Source organism: Falco cherrug, chromosome 8 (genome assembly GCF_023634085.1).
Source record: "Falco cherrug isolate bFalChe1 chromosome 8, bFalChe1.pri, whole genome shotgun sequence".
Lineage (NCBI taxonomy): Eukaryota > Metazoa > Chordata > Aves > Falconiformes > Falconidae > Falco > Falco cherrug.
Genome location: NC_073704.1, coordinates 6,870,264 through 6,897,345, shown reverse-complemented (window position 1 = coordinate 6,897,345; position 27,082 = coordinate 6,870,264). Strand labels below are relative to the sequence as shown.

Sequence of the window (27,082 nt, the reverse complement as noted above, 5' to 3'; positions counted from 1 at the left end):
AAGTTCTCCTGCCACCCAGGAGAAGAGTTGCCCTTGCAGTCTGCAGTCAGGAGGTTACAAAACCACCAGGGGATCCAGTTCACCTTTACATTGGCACAGACAAATGCACTATGGTGACCGACTGGCAACAGCTCCAGAGCTCCCTGCAGCAACGAAGGACATCACTTTTCCCATTCTGCAGGCATGAAAGTGCTCTGGCAGCCAGGGCAGGGGAAAGAAGTGAGAATGAGAAAAGGAGGAGAGCAAGAGAATGCTGTCTCCTCGCTTGACAGCATTTCCTCCTGCTTTCTAGAAGATATTTTCCTCTCATCTGCTAGAAAGCTCAGCCTGTATCCACCCCAGCCCCAGCAGCCTTTGGTCAGTACAGAAGAAGAGAAATTAGATCAACACCCTGAAAAACCACATCCTTCTCACGGTGTTTTTTACGCTGCTGTGGGTGCCATGGAGCAGCAAGCCAGGGCTCTATCTGGTGGCAGAAAACATCAGTAAAGACAACGAGCCTCAAACATCCTCCTCCATCAAGACCGTGGGGGGTGCATCCCAGGCACAGTCTGTTCTGCAGGGGAAGCATGCGTGTTCTTTCCCGGAGGAAAGCTGCTAACAGCACTGCTGGAGGGTTTAGTTTTTACTTGCTTTCCTTTAAAAAATAAACTCAAGGAGAGGAGAACGCCTTCTTCGACTGGGTTACTCTTCTCACCCTGAGATGACCATCCTCTGAAAAGCTAGAACTGTGCCCTTTGCTGTTTACGAAGTTGTTAAACCTTTTATTGTTGCAGCTATGATAGTTGCTTCAATTCCCACTGGACGAGAAGCCTGAGCTCAAATAAAACTAACCCACAGCTATAATTAGTTTGTTGTGGGGTTTTTTTCCCCATTTTTTTTCATTCTCAGGAAGAGCCAGCAAAGACCTCACAACACATTCATGGGGCTCCTGCCCTCCTTCGGAAACAGCAGCAGCACAGTAACACTGCACAGGCATGGCTCCAGCAGCAGGCAGGAGTCAGGGTGGCCTCCCTCCGTGGCACCAGCATGCCTCCCAGGAAAGGAGCTGGATCTGCAGCACAGAACTTCCAATTTATTAAAAAAAAACAAACAACAATTATAATAAAAAATGATGAAACATTATAAAAAGGTCATCCAGCGGAAGGAGATGGGGTTATTTGCTTTCAGCAGATGACTCTGGGGAGGATACTGGTTTCCTCTGGCACAACAGGAGTCTCTGGTAGGTCAGGACGCCTCAGTAGAGCAGCTCTACTTGGTTCACGTGCATGGCCAATGGCTTGGATTAGACTCACAAGAGCTCAAGACACCTCAAAACCAACTACATACTCAAGAAAAAACGTTCCACAGATCTGATGCTCTCCAAGCCCATCTTTTTTCCTTTCTTTCCCTCTTGCTGCCCCTGGTTCTCCAACTAAGAACATGAATTTGTCACAAACCTCCAAGGTTGGGTATCCAAAACAAGAGATGTCCACAGCTGTTAATTGTCTCTGAAAATAGCAGTCAAGGTCCAACCAGGGATATTCCCCAGAAAAGAAGCAGACACAGTTTTACAGTTAAAAAAAATATATATATATAAAAAAAAAATAAACGGCAAAGTTTAACTGCAACTTCTGTTCAAAGCCAAGAGAAGCTGCAGCCAAGAGATCTGCTCTTGCGACCACATGGCAACCATTCCATAGGTACTTTGTGAGGACTAGAAATTGCTCCATTCCAGATTTAATAATTATGGATTGCACTTTTTATAAATACTCCACTCTAAAAATAATTCTAGTCCAAATTGGCTTCTGTACGACATTAAGTGAAGGCAAAAGCAATTCCTGGACAAATCTTTTAAGTAAGAGCTTTCTAATGCCTCTCGGCTGATACTGATATAAAGCATGCAACATCAGGCGGCCCGGCCACACGTGTGAATCGTTTCCATTGCATGCTCCTCCTCCCGAAATAACACTCACAGACAACGGCCTCACCCATTGCTCTCCTGGAAAAAGAAGAAAATATCTCTGGGCTTTAGGCAAAGGTTTTAAGCACCTGCTTATTATCACCTTCTTGTTTATGCAGGATGTCCAGAGTCTGACACTGGACACATCTCCGCTACCTGGGCCTGAAAAACGACAAAGCATTTGTAGCAGCAACAGGCAGCACTGCGAGTGCTTCTGAGCTCCAGGACCACGTCCCCCAGCACGTGCCTCCCATCTCTCTCCCCACCGTTAGCAGCTCCCATGATACAGGAGCTCCACACCCTGGTCCAGGCATGGTGCTAACACTACTGATGCTCCAGTGCTTGAACAGCTGCATTGCTCCCTGGGAAGAGACAGTTCACAAACACCATTTACCACGGGGCAGAAGCTGGTTTGAAGGGTAAAGGCTGGTGATGCCCATGATGGAGTGAGCAATTCTGCACGGCTGCTGCCTCCTCGGCCCTCCAGCGCTGCTGGCACACTGCTCTCAGAGGCTGCTTTGAGTCCTTTTAGAACACACTTTGGGTAATATGTGAGAGGAACGGGGCTTACTGGTCTAAATTACGACCAGCAGATCTTCCCTGCGTTATGCCCATCTTTGATTTTTCAACTGAAGTTGTGTTAGTTTTGCACAACTAAAGTTGTAACTAAAGCAATATACGTACACTTTCAAGCGACTTTGCCTGGTGCTAACTCATTTCACATTAAAATAATCTGCTGCAAAGCTAAAGCTCTGTTTTAATTTCCTGGACAGTTGGGAACAAGCCGGCTCTTGCCTTTGCCGAACGCGCTTTCCGAAGGGGGAGTTTTGATCTCCACCGGTGAACGCAGACGCTTTGGGGACTGGCACCGTTCCCCTCATTTCCTACCATTTCCCCGTGTAACTCCAGCACGGCTCTTCAGCCAGCAAACCTCCCCACAGCCCGTCGCCGGCCGCAGCTGGCTGTCCATGTGCACGCATGCGAAATCGTCTAACACACTGTATATCAAACTTCATCAAAGGGTTGTGGGACAAAGCAACAGCAGTTCCCTCCAACTTCCTTGCATTAAAAAGATTTTATAAAAGACCTTGATAAAACTAGTGTTTCCTGCTTTTTGATGTGCGGGTAAGTCAGGGAACATTACCATGATATCTGCGCAGCCTTATAGCCCACCTAGGAAAAGCGAGAACAGGTCCATCTTTAAGTATTTTAAAAGTGCCTTATAACTGTCCTGATACACTGATTAAAAAAAAAAAAAAAGTTTGGTGGTTTTTTTTGGTTTTTTTTTACCTTTAAGGATCAATATTCATTCTGCTAAATGAAACCACTCAGGCAGTTGACAACATCCAAGCTATCGTGAGTGCTGAGATCTCCCCAAGGCCTCGCACTTCCAAACACGTTTGTGGCTTGGATCAAGTGCTAATTTATTGCACACAGATTTTCACACCACATTGCAGTCACCCGCCCGCATCGTAGGGGCACGTTAAGCAAGAGGAATGACATCCTTCACACGTTATTTCCTCTGTCTCCCCTTCAAAGCCCATCCTGCCACCAGGGCCAGCTGCACCCCAAGGTGGATGGAGCTAGAGGAATTGTCTGTGGTGACACCAGTGCCATCAGCTGTCAGTTTGAGGTGGGTGCTACAATAAAAACTCCGTTGCTTCCCAGGCTGAGGTAGCAGCTGGCTACCTGTGTTTTTGGCTGTCCCAAGGGCTGAGCACAGGCTGGCGTGTTGGCTCAGTTACCCGTGCTGAGAGCCTTATCGGAACTGCCCGGCCAAGCACAAGGAGCAGATGCTCTCTGGATGCTTGGAGATGGGATGCTGGATGATTGAAGCAGATACTTTTGATGAATCCCAGCTGTTTTATCTCTTGGACTGGTTAGTGAGGTTTCCCCAGGCACTGTTGCCCTTCACGTGGAGTATGGATACTACAGGACAGAGCACTCCTACGACTGGAGGTCAAACATAGCTGATCTGCGCCTCCACACAGATCCAAGCTCCCTGTTCCAACTTCCCAGAGCTGAGAAAGTCTGATGGGTCACTGAACTGCAACCATAAAGTCAGAGCAAGTCTGCTCAGGGCGGGTCACCATCGTCCCCCAAAGTCAGCTCCCACTGGAGCCAGAGCCAGAGCTGAAACGCTGCTTGGCTGCTCCTCTCTGTGGTGCTGCACCCTCAGGTGTTGACTATATGTCCTCCCTCAGCTCCTGCCCCAAGAGTGTCTTCCGCAAAGAGCGGTGATGAGAGAGCCTGTTTGTGCTTTCCAAGGCAGGTGAAAGCTTCAGAAGGAACCTCCTCCTTCTACCATCTGACAGGTCTGCCTTCAGAGGTCATCTCTGCAGCCTCGTCCTGTCCTGTTACTCTTACCGCGGCCTTTTGAGATTTGCTCGTTTCCCACAAGGTACTGAGGGCAATCTCTTAATTAAAGCGACAACCTAAACCAATTCAAACACACTACCCAAGCCGTTAATGCTGTCCGAGGTTTCACAGCCACCTCCAACTTCCAATCGCTGTGGCTGCTTCCCCAAGGCTGAAATTTTTAGCTACAGGGATTTTTAGCTTAAGGGATCACACTACGCTGCTGTTTTAATTCAGGCTATCAATCCTCAATGATTGCTTTGAACAGCTCCAGAGCCCCTGCTCTACCAGAACGCCCACAGCAGATACCAAGTGGGGACTGTGCCTGCAGCCGCAGGCTGAGCAAGCAGCCAGGTGGAAAATGGATGCGAGGCACTTTTGCAGTCTACCGTGCCCATCCAAGACAACCATTTGGACTTACGTGGAGAACAGGTGTCCAAAAGTGACGAATGAACCAGAAGGAGGGAGGCTTGACCCAAACTAACCAGTTACTCATACTCAAAAGCCCAGAGATTATACAGAAAATACGCTTCTTGAACAGAAGCATATGCAAAGGTACAGGCACAGCAGAAGCAAAAGAGCCCGAGTCTGAGATTTCGCTGCAGATAACCGATTTCTATATTTCATTGCTGCCATGTTTCTGCAGTACATGACCCTGAACTCTCCAAGCCCGAAGACATGTCAACAGCCACCACTCTAGACCTTCTAATCATCAATCACATTTGAAGAAAGGTAGGTGTGAGCTGCTCATTTGGTGCCGGCTGCAGCGGGTGCTGATAGCCAGGCTGCATCAGGGAGGATGGGCACAGGGAATTAACATCATTTCCTCCTTAATTCCACTGACATTAAAAGTATGGCGGGGTGGGGGGAGCGAGGTAGAAAAGCTAAAGTATCTAGAGTTTCCTCTGCAGGAAAATACCCCTCCCTAAAATCCAAACCCTAGATTTCCTGGGTGTACTTCTCTGTCTGGCTCTTATCTTGCAGTCACACACCCTGGCCTTTCCAGCCAACTTCTGTGATGCAGCTGAGGCTTTTCCAACACAGCAACGTGCAGGAGACAGAGAATGTAACATCGAGGAAAAAATACAATTGACACCAACGTCAAGCAAGCTGCCCAGCACGGCAGGCACAGGCTGTAGTGCTAGAGAGGGGCTTGCCAAAGAGAGGGGAAGGCTTGGACAACACCTTCAGAAAGAAATGAGACTAACCAGTTATTTTCTGAAGAGCACAAAACAAATTATATGGGTAAAGAATAAACCCCAAATCCAATTCTTACTTATTTCAATCCTTATAATATAGATTGCCAAACACAGGTAGCTTTTAAACAAATAAAGCATCCACTCTTTACATCAACGTATGTCAAAAGGACCCAAAACAATGACAAAAACTTGGCGGATTGACTGTTTTGGAGGATCAGATGCCCAGATTCCAGGGGGGTGGAGGTCATGGCCCCTGGTTTTGCCTGTCTCCGTACCTCGTTTCCCAGCAAAGCAGAAACACACGCTTCCGAGGCATCGCAAATGGCAGTCAGGTCATGGCCTCCTTCAAGGGCCAGGACGACGCGACCCCCAGCCAGGCCCATCAGCTGCTTCGTCAGGTACCCGAAGCCTGTAAGGAGGGAAAAGAGGAAATGCAGGAGAAGGGCAAAGGTTGCGGCTGGAATCAGGCTCCTGGCGAAGGATCAAAGAATTATAGAAAGGAATTACATCATATTAAAAAACCACAAGGGATTTGAAAGGACTCAATGTGTAATATAAGCCAGGTTGGATTTTAATACGCTCGCTGCAGAATTCCAGCCACGCTTCCCCGCTGGACCGGCTAAGCCATGTGCACCGCGGGACGGATCCGTATCTCCCCCACGAGCACTACGCTGCAGTTTATCCCAGGTGAGAGGCACCACCATCCTCCCTACCACCCCTCAGCACCCTGAATTAAATACAGCAGCAAATATCTAATTAGAAGGAAGGAAAGGGGATGGAAGGAGGCAGCTTTTTGCCCTGCTTCGGAAGATGCCGAGTCAGAGCAGTCATGGGGGAGGCACGGGGAAGGGAGGAAGAGAAGGGGAAATCTGTAAAATTGCTGCCGGTGCTTTCAGTTGCGATAGCAGCATCGCAGTGCCCCAGAGATATCTGACATCTAGTTCTTAACAGACATTTCTTCCCGTATATAATATGCTATAAAAATTCCTGGGGCACGCGGGACTTTGATCATATGACACACAATACATTTCTACCCTTTAAACAAAACAGAACCAAGCTGAGAGGATTTAAAAAACGTGTCCTCAAAGCAACCTTCCCCCTCAAATAAAAAGATAAATAATAAAAAAAATCCAAACAAAAGAAAATCTAGGGCATTTCTACCCTCTGTCCACACTCCCTGCTTTCTGTTTTGCAGTGACCCCCGCGAATGCCTTTGCAAATTGGCAAATTAACAGTCAGATAAAAAGATTCATGGCTGACCCCATAACCATTTTGTGAGAGCAGCAGAGCATGGGAAACTCAACAAGCAGGTAAACAAGATCTTCTCATTACAAAGTGTTTCTGGATATCTTAAATAACTTGTCTCTTGTAAATCTATTTCACTTTATTCTATTATAAAGTTTATAGGTTCAGCTACCTTACAAGGTTCTGAAGTTCACTGTAGAGAGTAAGTTTCCTGGCTGAAAGAAACTCTTAAAAAATAATAATAAAATCTCTTTGCAAGAGAAACTGTCTTCTCAATGGACTTGAACAAAACAGTGCCAGATAAACCCAGCATAACTAAGGGCAGGAGGGAGGGAATTTCAGTGCATCTCCTGGGCAATGCAAAACATCACGGATCCAAAGCAAAAAGGAGCTTTTTGTGGGCCTGTATAATTGCTTCAAAGGTGGAAAACAAAACTACTCGGCTCGATTTTTTCATAAGGTATCCTGACGGAAGAAATGGACTTCTGCTACCGTTCAGAGCAAGGTATACTGCTTACATCTGGCATTGCCTCTTTCTGCAATTTTGCATTAAAATAAGTGTAACACTAATTCAGCAGCTGTCTTCTGCAGAGATGTGACTACAAACAGTATCTAATTTATTTGCACTCAAAAGTGAAATATGCAACACTTCAAGGAAATGAAGGCTTCAGCCCGACGAAAATATATATGGTACAGTGACAGAACACATGAATATTCAACAAAAAAGGCTGAAAAGTTTGCCATTGAAATGAAAGATCTGAAGACAGACCCCAAAACGTTAAAACCTGCAAATACTGCACTGTAGTCCCCAGGACAGCAGCAATTCACATCAGTTTTGGATCGCTGCTCTTGTAAATCCACAACTTACATTTTGCTGATAGATTATATCCTCCAAGGGGTGTGGGATGGCCTTCCACCGCATCGAAACCAGATGACACCAGCACAACATCTGGGGCAAATTCATTGGCAATGGGCATTACTACCGTTCTGCAACAAAAATTTAACAATGGCAGACACGTTACTTTGGCTCTTGAACAAATGTAGGAACACTTAAACCATCTTGAGCAAGCCCGTTATAAAACCTGGTACTATTACTCCATGGTAGTGAAGCCCATCTCCTATTTTCTAACAAGGTGAGAGCCTGGCAGACAGAACGCCTTGTAACGCCACACGGTACAGTTCTGAAGTTTATCTCATGTTAGTTTTTTCAGTGAGGTATATTATTTCCTCCATCAACAGCCGCACGTTTTGACTAGGGAAATAACTTGTCACATGCAGCATTTCCCACTTGTGATCATATCTCGCTATACGTACAGGGCACGAGGGCATAAGCAGAAAATAAGGGGGCATCTGGCACAGGCTGCAAAATCACCTGGGAAACCTCTCCGATGGCAGCTTTGGTTTGTGGCACTCCTTTGAAATGCCTTCTTTAGCCTTTGCAGCATCTGCAAAGCTATTAATTTTTTTTCCTTGCTGCACTTTTCATTTACCATAATGAAAGGCTGAGGATGTCACATGGGGCAAAAAGCTTTAATATGCAAATATCCCACCAAAATACACCTCTCCAAACTCTGGTTCCCCATCCTCTAACATTTTGTTCACGAAAATTGGACTGAATTGCTTAGCATCCATAAACTATTATCTATTTAGGCTGGTTTTTAATTAAACAAGAGGTCTGTGTCTATGGTTTCTCAGCAACAGGCCTTTTCCCATCGATCTACTCAATTTCTGTTCAAACCCACACAAGTTGCAAACATCCCATTTCCCACATCAAGATGCCATGTAAACAAAACTGGAAAGTTGAGCAGAGAGCAAGTAGTTGCTTCTTCATCTAACAGCTCCAGCACAAACATGGCAGAACTGAAATTACAGCAAGGAAAATAAGTCCCAGCGATGGAGCTTCTTAATAATTACAATGCAGACATCCCCAGTCTTTTCTCATTAAGAAAGCCCGTTGCACGCGCTCTTGGATGAACACCTCGTGCCTCCAGTTCACGCTGGGGTACCCACGTGCATGGGGCTTGGAAGTTGTTTTGCTTTTTTCAGTTGGGCACTGATAACTGCAGGAAATGGTAGAAAAGCAACAAGGCGCACAGAGGGCTGTAAATCTCCATGTCAAGGCTCCTTATACAGAGTAATATTTTCCAAGTTACGCTCCTTTGTTCTTTTTCATTATTAATGTACCCACCGAATCTTCGAAGTATCCCTGGGCAACCTGACCAGTGCCGTCCCTTGCTGGTACCAAAGACAACAGTATTTCCCCACTTCCCCATCCTAGGAAAAGCTAAAGGTTAATGTTCTAAAACATGAATTGCAGTTATTCATAAACCAAAAGCACGAACCTGTAAATATCTTTGCATACACGAGAACTTCACTTTTATTGAGTATAGTCGTTATGTGATGCTCCGAAAAACAAAAAGAGCCCAGAAAGGTCTGTTTAGTGCTGAGATTGCTCAAGATTGCTATCAAGACACCCATAAAAATTCGCATTTCTTGCTACAACGATGTTAAACAGCCACAAGACATCTGCTAGTGTCAGCAACTTGTATTAGCCCCAACACCGATCTGAGCTCATGCCATTTTGCATTCCGCAGAGTTCATTTTTTAACGGAGCATTAACATCTACCAGGCAATGAGCTGCTTCCAGTACTGGTCAAACCATCACCGAGCAGGCAGCCAGGGACACCCAGCACATCTCTGGTCAAGGCTCTCAGACACCATGTAGTCCAAAAAACAAAAGCCTTCTAGTTTTAATTTTCTGCCAACTAATTGCCATAGTAACCTAACAGCCTCCTGCAATCTTCCTTCCTGCCAGTCTCTGCACACAGACACAGAAACCTATGCAAAAAGGATCTTTTTTCTTCTAATTCTAATAAACCCCGAAAGAGGAATTTTAATTTTTTCCTCAATCGACATGATTGCCGTATACGTTTTGTCCTCAGGGAGATGATTACATAAGGAAGACAAAATACCACAGTTTCTGCTGATGACTTTACAGTCGACAAAAATCTGTTTAGTGAAACCCACAGACTTTTAAAGTAGAAACCACCTCCTTCACAAAGGACTAAAGCAGCAGTTTCGATGCAAGTGCACGTGGCAGAGTTTGTTGTTTTTTTTTTTTTTCCTGAGCTTTGAAGTACTGCTGAGCTCTTTAATTTCTAACCAAAGGAAAACCTGCTAAAATCATCAGATTTTTCTTTCTTTCACCCAAAGTTAGGGTACCACAGGAGCTGCTAGCAACTCTGTTGATGCGCGGGATCACCATAAATTGGTTGCAAACCCAAACCTGCACCCCTAAGCTGCGGGCATGGTCTGTCAGCACCGAGCAACCCACGCAGCCCCAAAACGATTTCTTGGCTGCGGGACAACTCACCCGCTGATGCCCCAGCAGGACCACAGTGGGGGCAGCCGGCCAGCAGCACGATGGTGCTGGCGGTGCCCAGCTGAAGGTCCCTGCGTGGTGACAGCGGTTCAAATATACCCTCTAGTGGCACAGCCAACACAGGCAGCACCGAGAGCTAGCCGTGAAGCCTGGCTGTAGAAATTTTACGGGAGAAAAAGCAGCAGTTGCGGGTTAAAAGTAAATCGATTGGTATTGGACGACAGAAGAAATAATTTTGAGGATGTCCAGAATTCTCTCTGGGGCAGGATGGGGTGACCTTGCAGCCACAGCCAGTTATCCCAGCAAGTATCTTCAACTCTGAGCAATTATTAGTGGTGCTCTGGATGCACAGTACATTTCTTATCAGAGTTTTAAGAAACATTGCCGGTCCCCTGGTTTCCCTCCAAGAGGAGCCAGGAAGATAGACAGAGAGTCTATGCCCAGGGGATAGGTGTTGCACGCCCAGCCTGGACAGAGGCTGCCGGGGAGCCATGGGTGTTCAGGGGCAGCCAGCAGAGAAGTGCAAGATGACAGGGTGTCAGAATAACTAAGCTAATGATGCTTTCGGTACCTTGACTATCACAAACTCATCCGAACACGACAGCACTCAAATCCAGATTGAACCCTTTCCTTTACCCAGGACTCCTACCCAAACTCTCAAGGGCTGCTATAGCTTCTGAATTTTTCCCAATTCCAGTATTACACCAGTACTCCAAAGCTGCAGTCCCAGCTCTATTTGATGCTCTCCAAGAATAGCTATATCTTTGGACATAAAACTTGACCCAGGATGGCCGAAGTCTTCCTGCCTCTCAGCACTCCCTCATTTTTCCTTTTTAATAAAAAAAAACCCCAAAAAACACACCACAAAAACAACTCAAAAACGCAATGCAAAACACTCGTATGTGAAAATTTAAGAGCCAGGCAAATGAACCATTTTGAAATGATGTATTTCTGAGATTTTCTCTGTAAGCAGCGTTTCAGGCACATCTAAGCCAGTTTTTTAGTCTTTAATTTTTCTTTGTGCACAGATGAAAACAGCCCCTTCGCTCAGATCCATCACAATAAAGGTAAGTCCTCAAAAGCAAACAACAATTAAACTGCAAACAATCCTATGGCTTTGTCCTGGTGATGATACTATAAAAAAGCCAGAAATTCAAATTACTATCAAGCAGATGAGCAGTTTTGTCTGGAACTGGGTCTTTTTACAGCCACCTTAGCCATTAGTTGAGTTAATTCACTGAGGAATGAAAAGTGTTTCTAACACTGAATATTCAATAAAGCTGTGCTGAATCTTTTTAAAACACAGGGCTTACCTTTAAATTTCCTAAATTTTAGTGGGCTGTTTTGCTTGCTTAAAATAAATTAAAACCTTTCATTTGACTCTGGTTACAGCTAAGCTGAACAGCTATGCATTAGTTAAAACTGATGGCTGCAAACAGTAAAAATTACCCATCGTATTCTGCAATCATTTGTGGAAAGAAAAAAAAACAACCCCCAAACAAATTTATATCTATTTTCCAGAAGACTCAAAAATTTTTAGTCTTACTAGCCAATTCACCAATTAAACGCCTAATAAATGACAGGCAGATTAAACAATCCTACAAGAGGATTTTTTTTTTTTTTTTAATGCTCAGCTGCAGCAAGCAAATTGCTGAAACTTAGAAGGCTGAGCACTTTTTTCAGAGACTCTTTCCCCACTGTTGGTGATATATATATACCCCCACATATAAAGATATATATATAAAAAAAATATATATTACATATATAAAAGAATCCCAAAATGTTATCTGCTGCTCCTAATGCTAATCAGCCGCCTGAAGACTCCGGTCTTTGTTTCTCCAAGCAGCCATCTCCACGGTCATTTACTATGTCAAAAGGGATTAGGAGTTTGAGGATGAAATCAGCGTTGGGAGAGCATGAAATCTAAAATACAGAAACAACCGTTCCAGGCAAAATATCTTCCCCTCCGCACCTTCCCTCTTACTCACTCCTGCAACGGTTTATGGATCGAAGGAAAAAAACAAAATCCCCCCAACATTGGCTCCCGAACTCATTTAACGCTTTCTGAGAAAGGCAGGAGGAGGGACCTTTCAAATACAGTCCTGGCTTTTGCTTCTGGTTTAGGTGTTTTAAATAAAAATAAAACTAACATGGAAACAAGCTGTATATGGAATTAGAATGGTGAAGGAGACCTCAGCGTAGGGGAAAAAAATTGTATGAGACAACACAACTGTTGGAATCATCAGGAAAACTTTCTTAGAGTAAATTCAGAGGAAAACTCCTGTGGATAATACAAATTTCACTAAGTAATTGTTGTTCTCACGTAATAAGGAAATAGCCGCAGTCTTTGCATTTTTTCTGGAGGACTCTTACCGGGTTTGCACACTCTGCTTTTGAAAATGTCATGAGGATTTATAGAAGCAAACATGATTTCTGCTTGTATAACAAGTTAGGGAACAACAGACCCCGGTAAAAAAAACCCAAAAAAACACAACCTGAATTTTACAACTGTTTGTTTCTATAACTACGGAATAACAGCGATGAATACCAATAACATTTTGATGAGTTAAGGACTTTTAAAATTATATGCCCTGCATTTTTCACATTAGAGTTTAATACACTTCTGCCTAATCTGTGAAATCTGTATTGCCCACATACTTTGGCGGTGAGTTCAGCCGCGGGACCTTCGCCCAGCGAACGGTCAGCTAAATTATAATGTCATGCTGTCTCGGGCAGGCAAAGCTGCTGCTACGATGGGGTGGAGGAGCGCCAAGCTCGCAGCAACTCCCCAGATCCCTTCTGCACATCTTATTAGTGACTGGGGTGACTCCACCCTGTGCCCCCCCCAACACAGCGATCATGATATCACCCCAACCTCGAGACGGGGCAGCCGGTGATTTCAACCCTCGGTTATGAAGACAACAAGCGACAAAGTGCACGGCAAGGCTGCTCTCTGCTTCGCATTTTTAACTCTTGTTCTCACTTGTGAAATGGCTTGGCGGTATTAACAAACGTTAACAAGTCCGGCTATCCCGTCCGACCCAGCGCCGTGCTGCAAGCAAGGGAAAGCCAATATTCATAGAAGAAATTCTCAGTAGAAAAATAATCGATGCGAGTTACTCTCCTTCCTTCAGAAAGAGTAAAAGGACACTGAAACAGGTTTTCAGCGTGGGGATGATAGGTTTCATTGGGATTTATTTATTCACTCATCAGAAGACTAACTTAGGATGACAATTATCTGTTATTATTTCATTGGAGCGCATGCTTTTATCAAATCCATACACCAGCTCATGCTGAAACAGAACAAACAAACCAAAAAAGCAAAGCGTGTTGCTTATTTTTCCTCCCCTTGTTTTATGTAGAAAGAGGGCTTTCTTCCCTAAAAGCAGACAAGCAAGGGAAGAGTTAAGGCTTAAAAAAAAAAAAAAAAGAAGAAAAAGTATATCAGTATCTTTGCCTAGCTCAAAGGATTTCCACTGATTCCTCTACAGACTTCAAAGCCTCACAGTTTGGCATTTGGACTGGTTTGAATTAAAGCTCAGTTCTCCACTGTGAGTTTCCAAGTTCATGGTGAAAATGCCTGCTGCTTCTGGAGTTCATTATGGCCAATTTTCTTATCTTTTCTTCATCTTAGGTTTGATCCCCAGCAAATGCAACGTGGCATTCGATGGGGTGGAATAACAAGGTGCTGCCTTGAAGGCATGCATTGTCTCAAGGGGCTAACGCAAGAAAAGAATTAAAAAAAACGATATATGACCCATTCCCTTCACTTTCTAACTCTCAGGGGACTATAAATTGCAAACTTCAAAGCATTATTTTACATTAAAATCAATAGAAAGATTCAGGGGGAAAAAATGTTTTTCAAAGAAGCTGGTTAAGATTTAAAAAGGTCACTTGATAATGTATTATCATGACCAAACTTGGCATAAGATTAAAAAAAAGCTTCCAATTTAACTTACTGACTGAAGGTGTGCACATGGGGCAGACTACGGGAGGTGCTACCTAGGAGGACGAGTCACACCATCCCTCGGCTTCCCAAAACCCTGCCGAAATAAGGGCTTGTGACTAGCTCCAAAGTATGTTCCCCAAATAGCGGCAATCTCCGGACAAAAAGACACCAGTGCTTATTAAGGAATGGCTGGCAAAGGCCTTACTGTGCAGACTGAGCAATTTTCCAGGAGCCTTGTAACTCAATTAATATTTAATAGTAAGTATATCACTCTATCATGAGCTACAGGTTCTCTTTATAATGAAGAGATCAGTCTTGTTGACTGCTGGGATAAACAGACTTCCCCTTTGGAGGGAAGTGCTGCTTTCCTGTAACAGGAATAAAACAGCGAGACAAATGACAGTTATTTGACTCGATGTTATTTTAAATTGTATACATTCTTTGAAGGCTTTTTAATGGCAGGCTGAAGAGGAAAAGCTCTTTTTGCTCGGTATAACCGAATACAAATACGCGCACAGGGAAGAACAGAAAATAACGCTCCCAGATTTAATGCTCTTCCATGAAGGTGATATTCCATCTGCGTGTCGCCAGAAATTCGCATCCTGGTTTTTGGCAAGTGTGTGTCTCCCTGAATTTATGCGGGTTGGTTGCCAGAAGCGCGCTAAATCTGGTTTGAGGACAGAAAGCCACTTCAATCCATAATTGTTAAAAAAGATGCCAGCTGGAGAGAAAGGATGGATCCCTGGCATGGGGGAGGCAGGGGAGGGAACAGGACAGTCTCTAAGAAAAATAGAGCCTATATATCGAGCAGGTCAGAGAATTATATTCGTTCTCCTGGAAAGAGTATCAGAAAGGAAAGTGTGGTCTCACACTGGCCTCTCTTCACTACTGCATTACTTTCAAGTTCTCTACCCAGAGATCTGCCTTGGTTTCACCTTGTTATTGTGTTGCTTCCACAGTTAATTTTAATACCTTCCTTTCCGTGTTCTCTGCAGCTCTGGAAGGCAAACACATCACTCCAGGCTTGCAGCCAGACCCCAAAACACCACTGACGTACAATCACCCTGCTGGGGTATTTCAGCTGCTCAGAGCAGCAAGGGGATGTCCCACCCATACTCTTGCTATGCTCCTGTAGCAACACTGCTCAGAGAGATCACAACCTGGGTGCGCATGACCGCAGATCAGCTAATGTGTGTTTTGTTTCATGCATCTCTTTTGACGATGCTGATATGAGGGGGTAAGTAAGGATCAGCTCAAACAATTCCCTGCAGATAGCTCCCTGTGATCCTCAGGTATCACGTGCTTCTGCGAGCATGACAGTAAGACCAGCAGGACACGACCAAGTGGCTTCATCCCCTGTTCCATTTGGAGACCCAAATGATGCCAGATTTTTAGGAGCATACCTGAGTACGCTTGTACGACCCAACACGGTGGTTTTACTGGCTTTACACTATTACTGCTAATCAAGGAGGATATCCCAGCAACACATTAATTCAACTCCACAGCTTTGCTTACCTTCATTCACACTCTGACAGTGAGTGATGAGTAACCCTTATTTAAGAGATGGTTGTACTTTTATTCATAACACACAACATGCTGCTTCTGAGGAGAAACCAGAACCCAGTAAGAAAAGCACAAACCCAACAGTTCGGTCGTTGCAATTTCCAGTTGGTTGGAACAGGCACATTCAATATCTTGGGTGAATAATAGTAACATTGAAAGCTTATCAAAACAAGCCCACGTCCCTTTGCTAGGTACAATTGGGAGTAAGCTGTGAGCAGAATTCTTACAGGGCAGAGACTGCATGGCCAACTCGCCCAGAAGTGGGGTACCGTCGCCTGCAGCACAGTAATGATGTCTAAAGCCTTGGGGCAGCTGCACTCCCAAGTTCCAGCTCGTGATGACTAGTTAAAAAGTTTTCCTGGGTTCCTCTCCCCACCCAGGTGGGTTTACCCACAGAAATACTCACCCCAAAGAGGTAAAAAGATTTTTAGCCAAAACCAGAAAAGATTATTTGTATCCGTTGACATTTTACATTCATGCATCGATCAGTGCTGAGCAGCAAGCATGTCAATCCCTTAATGTCACAGGCACGCCTTTATGGCCAGAAATATCCTATTTACTTGATCCAGCTTTCTTTTTATTATGGTAGTCAAAAAGTAATCACAACTAGATGTAAATCTCATATTTCTAAACTTATCAAGAGAAACTCAAGATTAAGGAGGACTGCACGAGGAAAAAGAAACCCAATTTAAGTGAAAAATGTTTGTAAGAGGAAACGTCAATATTACCTGAAAGCAGTTAAGTATTCTGTATCTCCCATCGGTGGATCAAGGCCACCAGTAAAGGCCATGTTAACATTGAAACCAACTCCTGCTCCTGTGCCAACCTGAAAAAGGGAGATGATGCTCTTAATTACACATATGGCAACAGCTACCTGTGGCAAGACACCACTGCTGTCTTAATATTCCTCCAGCTGAATATGGATTTTGATTCAAGAGCTCAATGGTAGTGAGGTTAATTTTTCCCTCTAAAGGAACCTGGTCCCCAAAACAAGAGTGAAAATAAAGCTCCTCCATGCTCTGATCTTTATGGGAGCTGCGGACCAGCGGTACTTGACTGCTGCTCACCCAAAAATCCGCCTCCTTATCAACTGGATCCTCTTCTTCTGCAGGAGACTGTGTTACATGCAATACTTTTCCTTAATTTGCTTTCAGCTTCATTCAGAAGCTTATTTTATATTTCATTACAGTTGCAACTGGGGGAAAACCCCCACAGTTTTAATCAGAGCGAGCTCCCCCTCTGCTGGGGAAAAACATGATGCACAGAGATTTTCACTGCTTGAGGGACACGTGGGTGGTAAATGCAAGTACCTGCCCACCCTTGCATCTACTGCAGACGTTCCCATCTGCACTGACTGCAAATACCTGAGAAAGGGGAAAACTGAAAAATAAACCAGAAGTTTCTAATAATTTGTTTTCCAAGAAGCAGGGCCATGTTTTCCCCATCCATATTGAAACCCCAGAGCCTGCGTTCAGTCCTTTCCTCAAGCAGGGGCCTCTCAGGTGCCTGAGCACGGTGGCCATGAGCTCAGGCTGTGGGTCCCTAGGGACAGCAAGGGGGCTGGGCAGTAGCTGCTGACACCGACCACCAGCAGCTCCCCACAGGGTTCCGAGCATGCAGTTTGGATTTTGCAGGTGTTTTTTTTTTAAGGTCTCTGCATATGAATAGAAAAAATGTTAAGTTGAAAATTAATGTCTTAGAGAATATACAAGTCAGATAATTCAGGATAAATAAAGCTGCAGGGCTCCTGTTGCACATTATTCCTTGAATCAGTGCTAATACTGCTGGCGAAAAAACCCACCGTGGATGGATGAACCCCCTGTGGTATTTAACCATCTGTGGCTTTAATTGTATTTATTTTGTACTCTTTGCTTTATTCACTCTGGAATGACACATCTCAAAATTACTGTAAATGGTTAAATACAGAGCGGATGGTATAGCCTAGTGTTTCCTTACAACACTAGATATTTTGTAAACCAGATTACTAGGTTATTAAAAGGTCAGCAAAAAAGTAGGTCTGAGGCCTTTGCATATCCTGAAGCAGAAATTAAGCCTGATGCAAGGGGCTGCTGTACATTCACTGCAACGGTAGTACACAAACAGGGTACTGAAGCAGTATCATGGCACATTTGAGTTTCTTTAAAAATGGAAATGAAAACATTAATGTTTGCTGAATCCGAGAATGTAAAATTGACAGGGTAAGAACTCTAGGATTTTCAGGTGTAATCTGAAGTGCCCTGGAATACACAAAACTAAGTATTCCATATAATTTCCCTTTGATAAATCACTCCGGAAGGACAATTATTTCCTGCTAGCCTAGTGGGAAAGGAAGGATGCAATGGATGTAGGAGCATCCATCCAGAGTTCAGGGAGAAAGGTCTCCCAGCTTCAACGGCTGAGCCCTTCTGCTGCAGGCTGCAAGAACGCCACCAGGAACCGGTGGATCTGGTCCAGCAGCATCAGTGACCAGTGCTTAAATCCCACATTGGAGCTGTGCAATGTGAACGCAGCAGTGGCAGCGAGCGACGCCTCAGCAGGGCCAGGAGACGGGGAGATGGACAGGCTCCAAGGCCATGGCAGGAAACCTGAGTGCTGGTGGCACAGCCACAGACAGCCTGTTCCTCCTGCATCTAAGAAACAACTTATGCCTGTAATCCTGAAAAGTACACAGAGTGCTGGGACAGCTGGCAAAGGGTCCCTCTGGAACAGGTTGTCCTGTAAGGGTTGGAGAGCCTAATTGCATTGACTCATTCTCTCCTCATTAGCCAAGGCGCGTGCTTTCCAGCTCGCAGGGCAGGACACAATGCCCATGGCTGTTAGGACTTGGACGAGAAGGCACGGAACGCACAAACCCGAGCGATGTGTTCCCAAAGGGGCACTAACAAGCACGAGCGTGGGAGCGGTGGCAGGAGCTTCTCTCCAAGCCTTGCTTGGCAGAGGGTCCCTGAGATTTTGGGGGGCACCTGAATCCCAGCCCCGAGCAGGTTCTATCAGACATAGACAGATGCTGTGTCAGTGCTAGCACCCTTACCTCGTCAGGAGCACCGCTGCCTGGAAAGAAGTTCCCATCATCATAGCGATGTAGTGAAATATAAAGAACATTAGGATCATTGTAGAAAGCTTGCTGAGTACCATTCCCGTGGTGAACATCCTTTGGGGACAGAGATTACATGAGGGAGGTTAGCACCTTGGTAAAAATGCAGATGAAAGCCATCAACTTGGGATTCAGAGGGGTTTTCTTTGCTGTTGTGCTTCATTTTCCGCACTTCTCTGATGTGGCTGAAGTAGTTTATAGCAAATCAAACCTGCTTTGCACTGGCTTCAGATTAGACTCCTTGTTTAACACACGGGATAAATGGGGGTAAACACAGTCCCAAGTGTATATCAAAACTGAGGACAGGATTAATTTACTGGGATGGAGAGAATTGGATTCATACCCTATCTTGCGGGACAGAGAGACTATATTAGTTACCCCAGATTTGCATCTTTAATCAGTTTGCAGGGTGACCACTGATACAAGTGTCCAGCAAAGCTGTACTGGACCCAAAAAGGTTAAACAACATAAACCCACGACCCAGATCTCCTATTGCATTGCTGCTTGGTGAAGAAATGCAGCCTGCAACCGGACGGGTATTAAAAATGCCCCTTTGTGACATGAAAGACAGTTGGTGGGAAGTCAGGAAGAGGATGTCCATCTGGTAGGTCAAAAAGACAAATACATCAATTTTAACTTGCAGGTCTAGTCCATGGGAGACCTGTGGCAATTAATCAAAACTCCTGGCTGCCACCCAGCAACTCAAATGCCTTCTCAGCCACATAAAGAAATTTCTAAATCTATTAAAAAACCCCAAACTAATACAACTATCAGCCACATTTTAAAATCTATACATCACCACAGCAAAATCCCAAACAAGCTCTTTCTCAACTCCGCTACGCTGTCTGAAGAGAATTCCACTGTCTCGTTCCAATTTAGAGATCACTTTTGACTGCCTGCCTACTCGCACAGAGGCTGTGCTGGCCCAGAAGCGGGACACCGAGACCATCCAGACCAATGGTCAAGCCATGTAACCTGTCCTCAGATCTCAAAAGGAAAGGTGGGATGGACCAGTTAATGTTCCAACTTTCAGAAAAAAATAAAAGCCCACCACGGTCTGCAGTTACCCATCCCTGAGACTGCATGACGGGCTTGTTTTAGAAAGCAACTACTTTTAATTACAACTTCATTCTGAAAACTATGGGCACTGTGAAAATTCTTTCTTTTATTAAAACAGTTCAACGAAAAACCTCAAACTTTAAAAACCAAATTTTGGCTTGCAGACCACAGGCAACAATTTTTTTCACCAAATTACAAAGTCAGGGTTACCCTTGCAAGAAAAAAAAAAACAAAAAACCAACCACAACAGAAAAATGTCTACCTGCTCTCCTGAGGGGTAAGAACTGGCAATTACTCACCCAGTCCACTATAAGGATTTTGCTAACGTTCAGCCTTTGCTGGAGCAGCTTGGCTGCAATTGCCACGGAGTTGAAATAGCAGAAACCCCTGGAGGTGATGAGAAGGGGGAGACAAGAGGAAAAGGAGAGGTGTTAATTATAGGTTTCCTTGGTCCCAATGCATCTGTTACCTAGATATAACACAGTAGGAAAAAATTTCTTCTGCTCTCACTTTTCTTTTCTCCCTGGAATTGCACGTGTGCTCAGAGACACAAAATAGCCACACAGCAGCAGGTGTCCTGCGATCTCTCTGGAAATGGGGAACATTTCACACTTGCCCATGCCTGCTGCAATGAGATGCTGCTCGGTGCCAGCTGCCCAGGGGACCTCCAGCGCTGCACACGAGGGAAGCGGACAAGAGCAGATGGGGAGAGGACGTGGCAAGAAGCAAAGGAAGGGAAAGGACCTGGGGTCAGAGCACTATAGTGCATTGGTGGGGAGGGAGTGGACATGCCCAGAGAGGCCTCAAAACGCTGGGTCAAGGGGAATTCAACAGCAAGCACTCATCTCCCGCCAAAGAGTGCCGAAGGACCCAAGACACGAAACTTCAGCACACATTAAGCCAGATACACAAAGGCAACACGATTTATGCACAGGGCCCTGATCTGAAAACAGTCTGATGGCAAAACCCCTGCTATATTAAACCCATGCAAGATGCCCAACTTCAGCTTTTGCTTTGTGAAGCCTTCCCACTCTGAGACACTCCTAATCCAGTGTTGTCACCCCAAGACACAGTTATGTTTGCTATTACTACTATTAGTTGCGTACCCTTGCTTTCCTCACATTGGAAGAGCCATCAGCATTTAATTTAAAACAATTCACAAGAGTAAAGCAAATAAAAGCATCAGTGCTTTTTCAAAGCATGACTGTAACATTGGTTCTTGCTAAAAAAAATACCCACCCCGACACAACTGAGCAGAAGTTTGCCCTCTTCCACAGAATTAGTGGGAGCGCTGAATATAACACTGTCCAGCACATCAATCAGCAAGGAACTCTGCAATGATAACCTAACAAACTACCTCTCTGATGTCCAGCTGCCGATCACACAACAGATGAACACTGATGCAAGTTAATAAAGCACATACGCATACTTACATGGGTGTGCTCTCTTCTGCGTGGTGACCCGGAGGCCGAACAACAGCAAATCCATTCTAGACAGAAAAAATAAGAAAAGGAAAAAGTGAGACAGAAGGGAAGGATTATCACACAAAGACAGATGTAGAGTTTGCAGCCAGAAGCATTAATTCTGCTTTGGAACTATGTAGTTGTTCTCGATGGTTTTCTCGCAAGACCATAGCAGTGGATGATGCTCTCCCTCATTTTGGAGTGGGGAAAAAAAGTCCACATGAATTTCATGGGAACTGGTTGGTACTGCATTTCCTTCCATAGAGGGGGAAAAAAAAATTCCTTATGAAGTTACTGAAACAGCAAACGGGCTGGCCCAGCTGAAGGCAACAGCAAGACCCTCAGATAACACTGGAATAGTGATTTCATTTGCTGCTCTGGTTTCTTTCTTCCTTTTAATCGGTGCGTAAGAACATTCACCAGGAGTCTGTTGTTCACTTGCTGATATCCTTAAAGATTTTTATGACTAAAGCCAGATGGTGCCATTAAAATGAAGCTAACTGGACCTCCTGCATAACACAGCCCTGAGCAGAGTCCTGTACAGAGCCTCTATCAAAGCCAAGTGTTATTTTCATACCAACCTTCAGTTCTCCTGTGGCTACTTTGAAAACGAGCTCAATGACACAGCCCACAGCCAGGCGAGCGGCACCAGACGAGTGAACTTCGTTCCAAATTGTGTCACTGTCGACCTAATGGAGACACACAGCAACCACATTTAGGAGCAACACGGACAGCCAGCAAACAGACCTATGTTTTACAAAGAAAGTTACTCATATGTATTGAATACATAAATGCATTAACTGCATTAAGTTTAAAAGCATTACATTGCAGACCTGATCTTGGCAGTACTGGGGCTGGGACCCTACCATGACTGTAACATCACCACTACCGAGTGTCCATCCAACCAAATGATGCTTGAGATGACTGTTTGCAACAGCTCTGCAATGCTAAAGGGTCAGTGCCTTAACAGAGGAGCAAATTCAGCATCTCCAGCACTGCAAATTTGCATGTGTCTCCTACCAACATCACAGTATCAGTATATCTTTTAATTGCTGGAGGAAACTGATCCCAGATGAAACAAAAAAGGTTTACAAAATCATTCAACGATTCTATAAAATAAAACACAATAAAGAAGGATTTCTAACAATGGGCATTTAAAAGATGCCTGCCCAGGACTAGCAGGGTAAGGTTACGTGGACAGCAGCTTCCCTGGGGAGCCATAAGATCAACTCTGTCTCATCAAAGCTAACAGCAGACCTTCAACATCTAGCTGCTGACTACAGGCATTTATTTCAATGCTCAATATTTGACAGGACCACCATCCTCTATATTTTCTCCCTGAAAATGTGCAAATACGCCAAAGGCAAGGCAAGGCACTCTGCAAACATCCCCACGTTGTTATTATATGAGGTCACGTCCTAATTTAAACAAAAAGTGAGAAGCGTTGGCATTTACCACACTCATCCCAACAACTGTACGAAGACAAGATTAGTTTGCAGACATGTGATGAAATGCCTGTTCCTTTTTTTTACTGCCACTCAGCTGCGACTCTGCAGAGAGCAGAGGGGGAAGGACAGCTCCCGAGGGGCTGCTTCCAGCCTGAAGCTCTGGATCTCCTCCGCTGCACCCCCGGCCGTCCTGCATGCAGTGATGAAAGCAAAGCTTGTTTGCTTCTTGCAAGTCACAGCCTTTGCAAAAGCCAGATTGCTGGGACTGTCCCATGTCAAGGCCAGCTCAGCTGCCTGGGAACAGCATAGGATAAATGTAACGTTTCGCAGTGTGAAGGATCAGCTATTTTTCACATATTACTTTGCTGAGCCTATTTATAGAAACAATGGCAAAGAAGAAGGAAAGAAAGAGCTACTTGCTTTGTCTGGCACCCAGTCTGCTCACTGAGCTGCGGGGAGATGCAAGTGACCCCACAGGAGATTGATCCACCTCCTTCATGGCTGTGCTAAGGCCAGTGGAGATGGTGCCAGGTCCATTATCAGGGACAGCTTCTGGCAGCATCTGTCCCGAGGATGCTTTTGAAGTTACAGTAAACCAAGAAGCATTTGGAGAATACCAAAAAGCCATGTCCATGCGGTAATGCTGCCAATATGTGCACCGTTTCAGACTCTGCAGAAAGCCACTGCACCGGTGGTAAAGCCTTACAGTGACTATTTGGGGTACAAGGGCTCCCCCAGGCCCCCATAAATTTGAGCAGTAACATGGGAACAGAAGCACGATGGGGTCTGAGTTATGCACAGCTCCAGGAGTCCTGGGTCAGTACTGCACACATGCAGGAGAAGGGACTGATCTGACCACATCCCTCCAAAAGCCCCTAGCAAGGCAGGAAGATGGCCAAGATGCTGCTTCTCCCCACTGACCAGCACGTTAAGTTTCTGTGGGGGTCTGTCTTTGGGCTCTCATTGGCAGTTCTGTAAAAACATTATGGGATGGTCACGCTGCTTTGCAGTCAGGATGGCACTGCTACATTCCCTCAGGGGATCCAGCAGTCTTCATCCCCAGATCCTCTCCCACCAGTATCTGTGAGTGGGAGACACTCATGGTTTATACAACACAAAACATCTATTTGCCTTTTGCCAAGTGCTGACCACCTCAGTGCCCTCGGTCTCGCTGCTCAAGCGCAGTCTGGGCTGAGTGTGTCTAACCTATCTTTCTTGGTCTTGAAAAAAAAAATGCCACAGGACACCAGCAGCTAAAAGCTTCCCTCTCTGCCTGGCCGCAGCAAGTACCAGGCCCCTTCCATGGATACAGAATTACAGAGGGCCACCTTCATTCACCATGAGGCACCGGAGGAATGGAAATACAAACCCCCAGAATTCACATATCCTAAGCACGGCTTTACCTAAGGGTTCCACAGACCCTCGGACCCCCTCCGATGTCTGATCGTGCCAGCCCTCTCCATAAAGCATGCAGAAATCACTGGTGCCTGAGCCAAGTACCGCCACGTTCAGGCCCTTTGATGCCTGCAGAAACCAGGCTTGTGTTGGCAGCGTTTCAAGAAGAATGAGGAGGGCAAGACAGAATGCTTTTAAAGAGTTGTTATTTCTGCAGAAAGAAGTTAAGTACTTTGAAAAAGGCATTCCACCTGTGATTTTGAAGCTAATTTCATGCCCCCACACTCAGCTCCCCAGCAGGAGGAGGACCGGGGTCCAGAGATGTTTGCTGCCGCCCGCAAGCTCTCCACTGCTCCATCCCATGTGCAAACATCTCCAAGATAAGGATTTAACACCCAGGCACCTTCCCCAGAACGGATGTCTGGAGACCACTGGGCCCTACTCCAAGGCAGCACTTCATCATCTGTAACTCTAAGTGTTTGAACAGTCCCACTGAAGCCATCAGTGCTCTGCAGCAGAGGGGCGTAGGCCCTGCCATGGTGGAAAATGTTATTAATGTGGCCCTGAGCTGGACTGCTCTCCAGCTCTGAAGCTGCTGCTGTTTGGTGCATGGGCTGCTGTTGACCCCGCCATCATTCCTGAATTCTGAAGTTCATTACAGGGGAGACGCTATTTGGCTTTCCCTGCCTCTGAGCTCTTTGATGTAGCTGCCATCACAGGAGTTGTTGCTGGGACAGCACATCAAGCCTTACCATCTGGAAGGACTTTATGGAGAGAGGAAGCATATTTCTTGCCTTTTGTTGATCCATCAGCGTGTATTTCTCTTTTTTTCTCCCGAGCTGGAGGATACAACTGCGTCAGAGATACTGAGTCTTCCACATCTGCCGCTGTTGGATGAAGAGCGGTTGTCCTGCTCAGCTCTTGAGAATAATATTAATGCCTGTCTCTTTTTTCTTGAGAATAATATTAATGCCTTGCTCATTCCAATAAAGAAGCTGCTGTTTCTGTTAGGTGAGCCCGTAGGAGAGGGCTCCTTTAGAGGTGGGGAGAGGGAATTCAGTGCCTAAGACCTGCCGCAGGCTCTTAACTGTCGCAGCATGTACTGTTATTAGAAAATGATGAGGGAATGCAGAAACGGAAGGGTCAACAGGTTGATGCAGCCTGTCTTTTATGAGGAATGTCTAAGATGTTTCAGTGTCAAACCCAAAACAGTTGTCTTTCCTTGTAAACTTGAAATCTTTATCGATATACACAGTGAGGTTCCTGCTCGCACTCTACTAATGTGTTAGTATACTCTACTAATGTGCAGGTCTTTCCAAATGAAATGAGTGTTGTACAAAAAGTTTCATTATTCTGATCTTTTCTTTAGCTGAATAACTACACAGATAAGAAATAAAGCACAGGGACAGGGCTGAGACAAGCTGTACCGCAGCTCCAGACCCTGCAAAGCAAAGGGAGCGAAGGAGTTCCACTTTTCCCTCATCACTGCTCATCATCATGCTTAGGTGACAGCAGCACACAGTCTGTGCTGCCAGCCAGCTGGTCTTACCTAACCGTATCTCCTGCTACTCTAAAGCACTGATTAAATAACCATGCTCACATTTTGTTCTTCTAAGACTTGCTAATTAGTATTTTCTCATTTTCATTCCATGGAAGTCCTTTTCGTTGTCTCTGCTTTGCAATAATGTACTTTGCTTGTACAGGTAAAGACTTTTATACACTCTAATCAAGACCTTACAACCAAAAATAGTGTAACGTATTCAGGAAAAGATCAAAACCATTAAAAACCACTTTTTAAAGACAGAGATCTTCAGACGTTTTTAGAACGAGCACAGAAAAAGAAAATACTACACACGAAAGAACACAAAGTTACTAGCGATCCTCAGATCGAGTCTTTGAGTGTTTTGAAGAATTTGGATGCAAGTATGCTGGAACAATTTTGCAGATTTTCAAAGCTTGAACTCCTTTCTCCAAAATCTTCTAATTATCCTGGATGAGGTAACCCTCCGGTGCATAGAAGTCATACATTAAGAAAATAATGTGCTGCAGAGAAGTGAAGGTAACATCCTAAGTAAAAATACTCTTTATGGCACTTGCAGATGCTGCTGAAGATCAGCAGGAATAAATTACTGTTGCTTAAATCAGAGCTCACATCTGTTGATATAAGTGCTTCTGTGCTTTCTTCTTTTCCTGCCACAGTCAGATGATTGCAGATGGGAGAGGTTTGTTAGCGGCAGCTATGGTGATGTGAAGGCTTCTTTGTATAAAGCAAATTAGGAAAAAAAAATAATAAAAATGACAAGAGTTTCCAAGCACCGGGGAAAAAATTTACGCTTTTTCTCATTGATTGCAAATCACTGTGACTTAGTTGTTAAGAGAGAGATCGAAAGGTGTTAGTTGATGAAGTGATTTGCTCAAAACTTCTTCCTGCTTCTTCACTCTAACTCCCTTTGTCTCGCTGGCTGGTAAGAACAACTCACAGTTACCCAAGTGCCTGACATCATCCTTCATCCCGGCGCTTAACAGCTCTTCAGGGGCTTTGCCTCCCTAAGCCGCCCTACATTGCCTTTCAGATCCATCTATTCTTTTAAGCTACATCACATCCCTGATGGAAGAGAATTGCATTTAATTATTTACAGAGAAATAACTCTCATTCAAGCTTTCCAGCCCATAATTTCGTGTGTCACCCTCAGCTCCTGAATTGTAAGCAAAAGCAATCATTCAGCTTTTACCTGCTCCAGGCCAGTCCCTCTCCTGCCCACCGGCATTATTTAGCATCCAACACTGAATTTCATGTGCTGCATTACTATTTAGTTTCTTGTTATCATGTCACCTTCTGTACTGCTTTGCAGGCAACTTTTGCTTTGATGACTCTAAATTTAATACCGTCAGCAAAGGACACTTGCTTATGAACCATCCCCTGCTTTGCAACTTTTCAGTGCCTCTGGGGGACTAACTCTGACCACTATTTCTAATCTTCTGACT

At 44.9% G+C, this 27,082-nt stretch overlaps 1 protein-coding gene across 14 annotated transcripts in view; it reads right to left on the bottom strand.

Moving 5' to 3' along the window:
* The window catches only part of HDAC4 (histone deacetylase 4), a 267,127-nt gene that overhangs the window by 9,384 nt on the left and 230,661 nt on the right, over positions 1-27,082 (bottom strand). For all 14 annotated transcript variants that reach the window (XM_055717631.1, XM_055717628.1, XM_055717629.1 and 11 more), the window contains 7 exons: positions 21,836-21,943; positions 21,225-21,280; positions 20,091-20,178; positions 18,670-18,789; positions 16,367-16,464; positions 7,613-7,731; positions 5,775-5,908 (listed from right to left, as the gene is read on the bottom strand). In XM_055717631.1, coding sequence (XP_055573606.1) covers positions 5,775-5,908; positions 7,613-7,731; positions 16,367-16,464; positions 18,670-18,789; positions 20,091-20,178; positions 21,225-21,280; positions 21,836-21,943 — 723 coding nt within the window. The remainder of the gene's footprint in view (positions 1-5,774; positions 5,909-7,612; positions 7,732-16,366; positions 16,465-18,669; positions 18,790-20,090; positions 20,179-21,224; positions 21,281-21,835; positions 21,944-27,082) is intronic.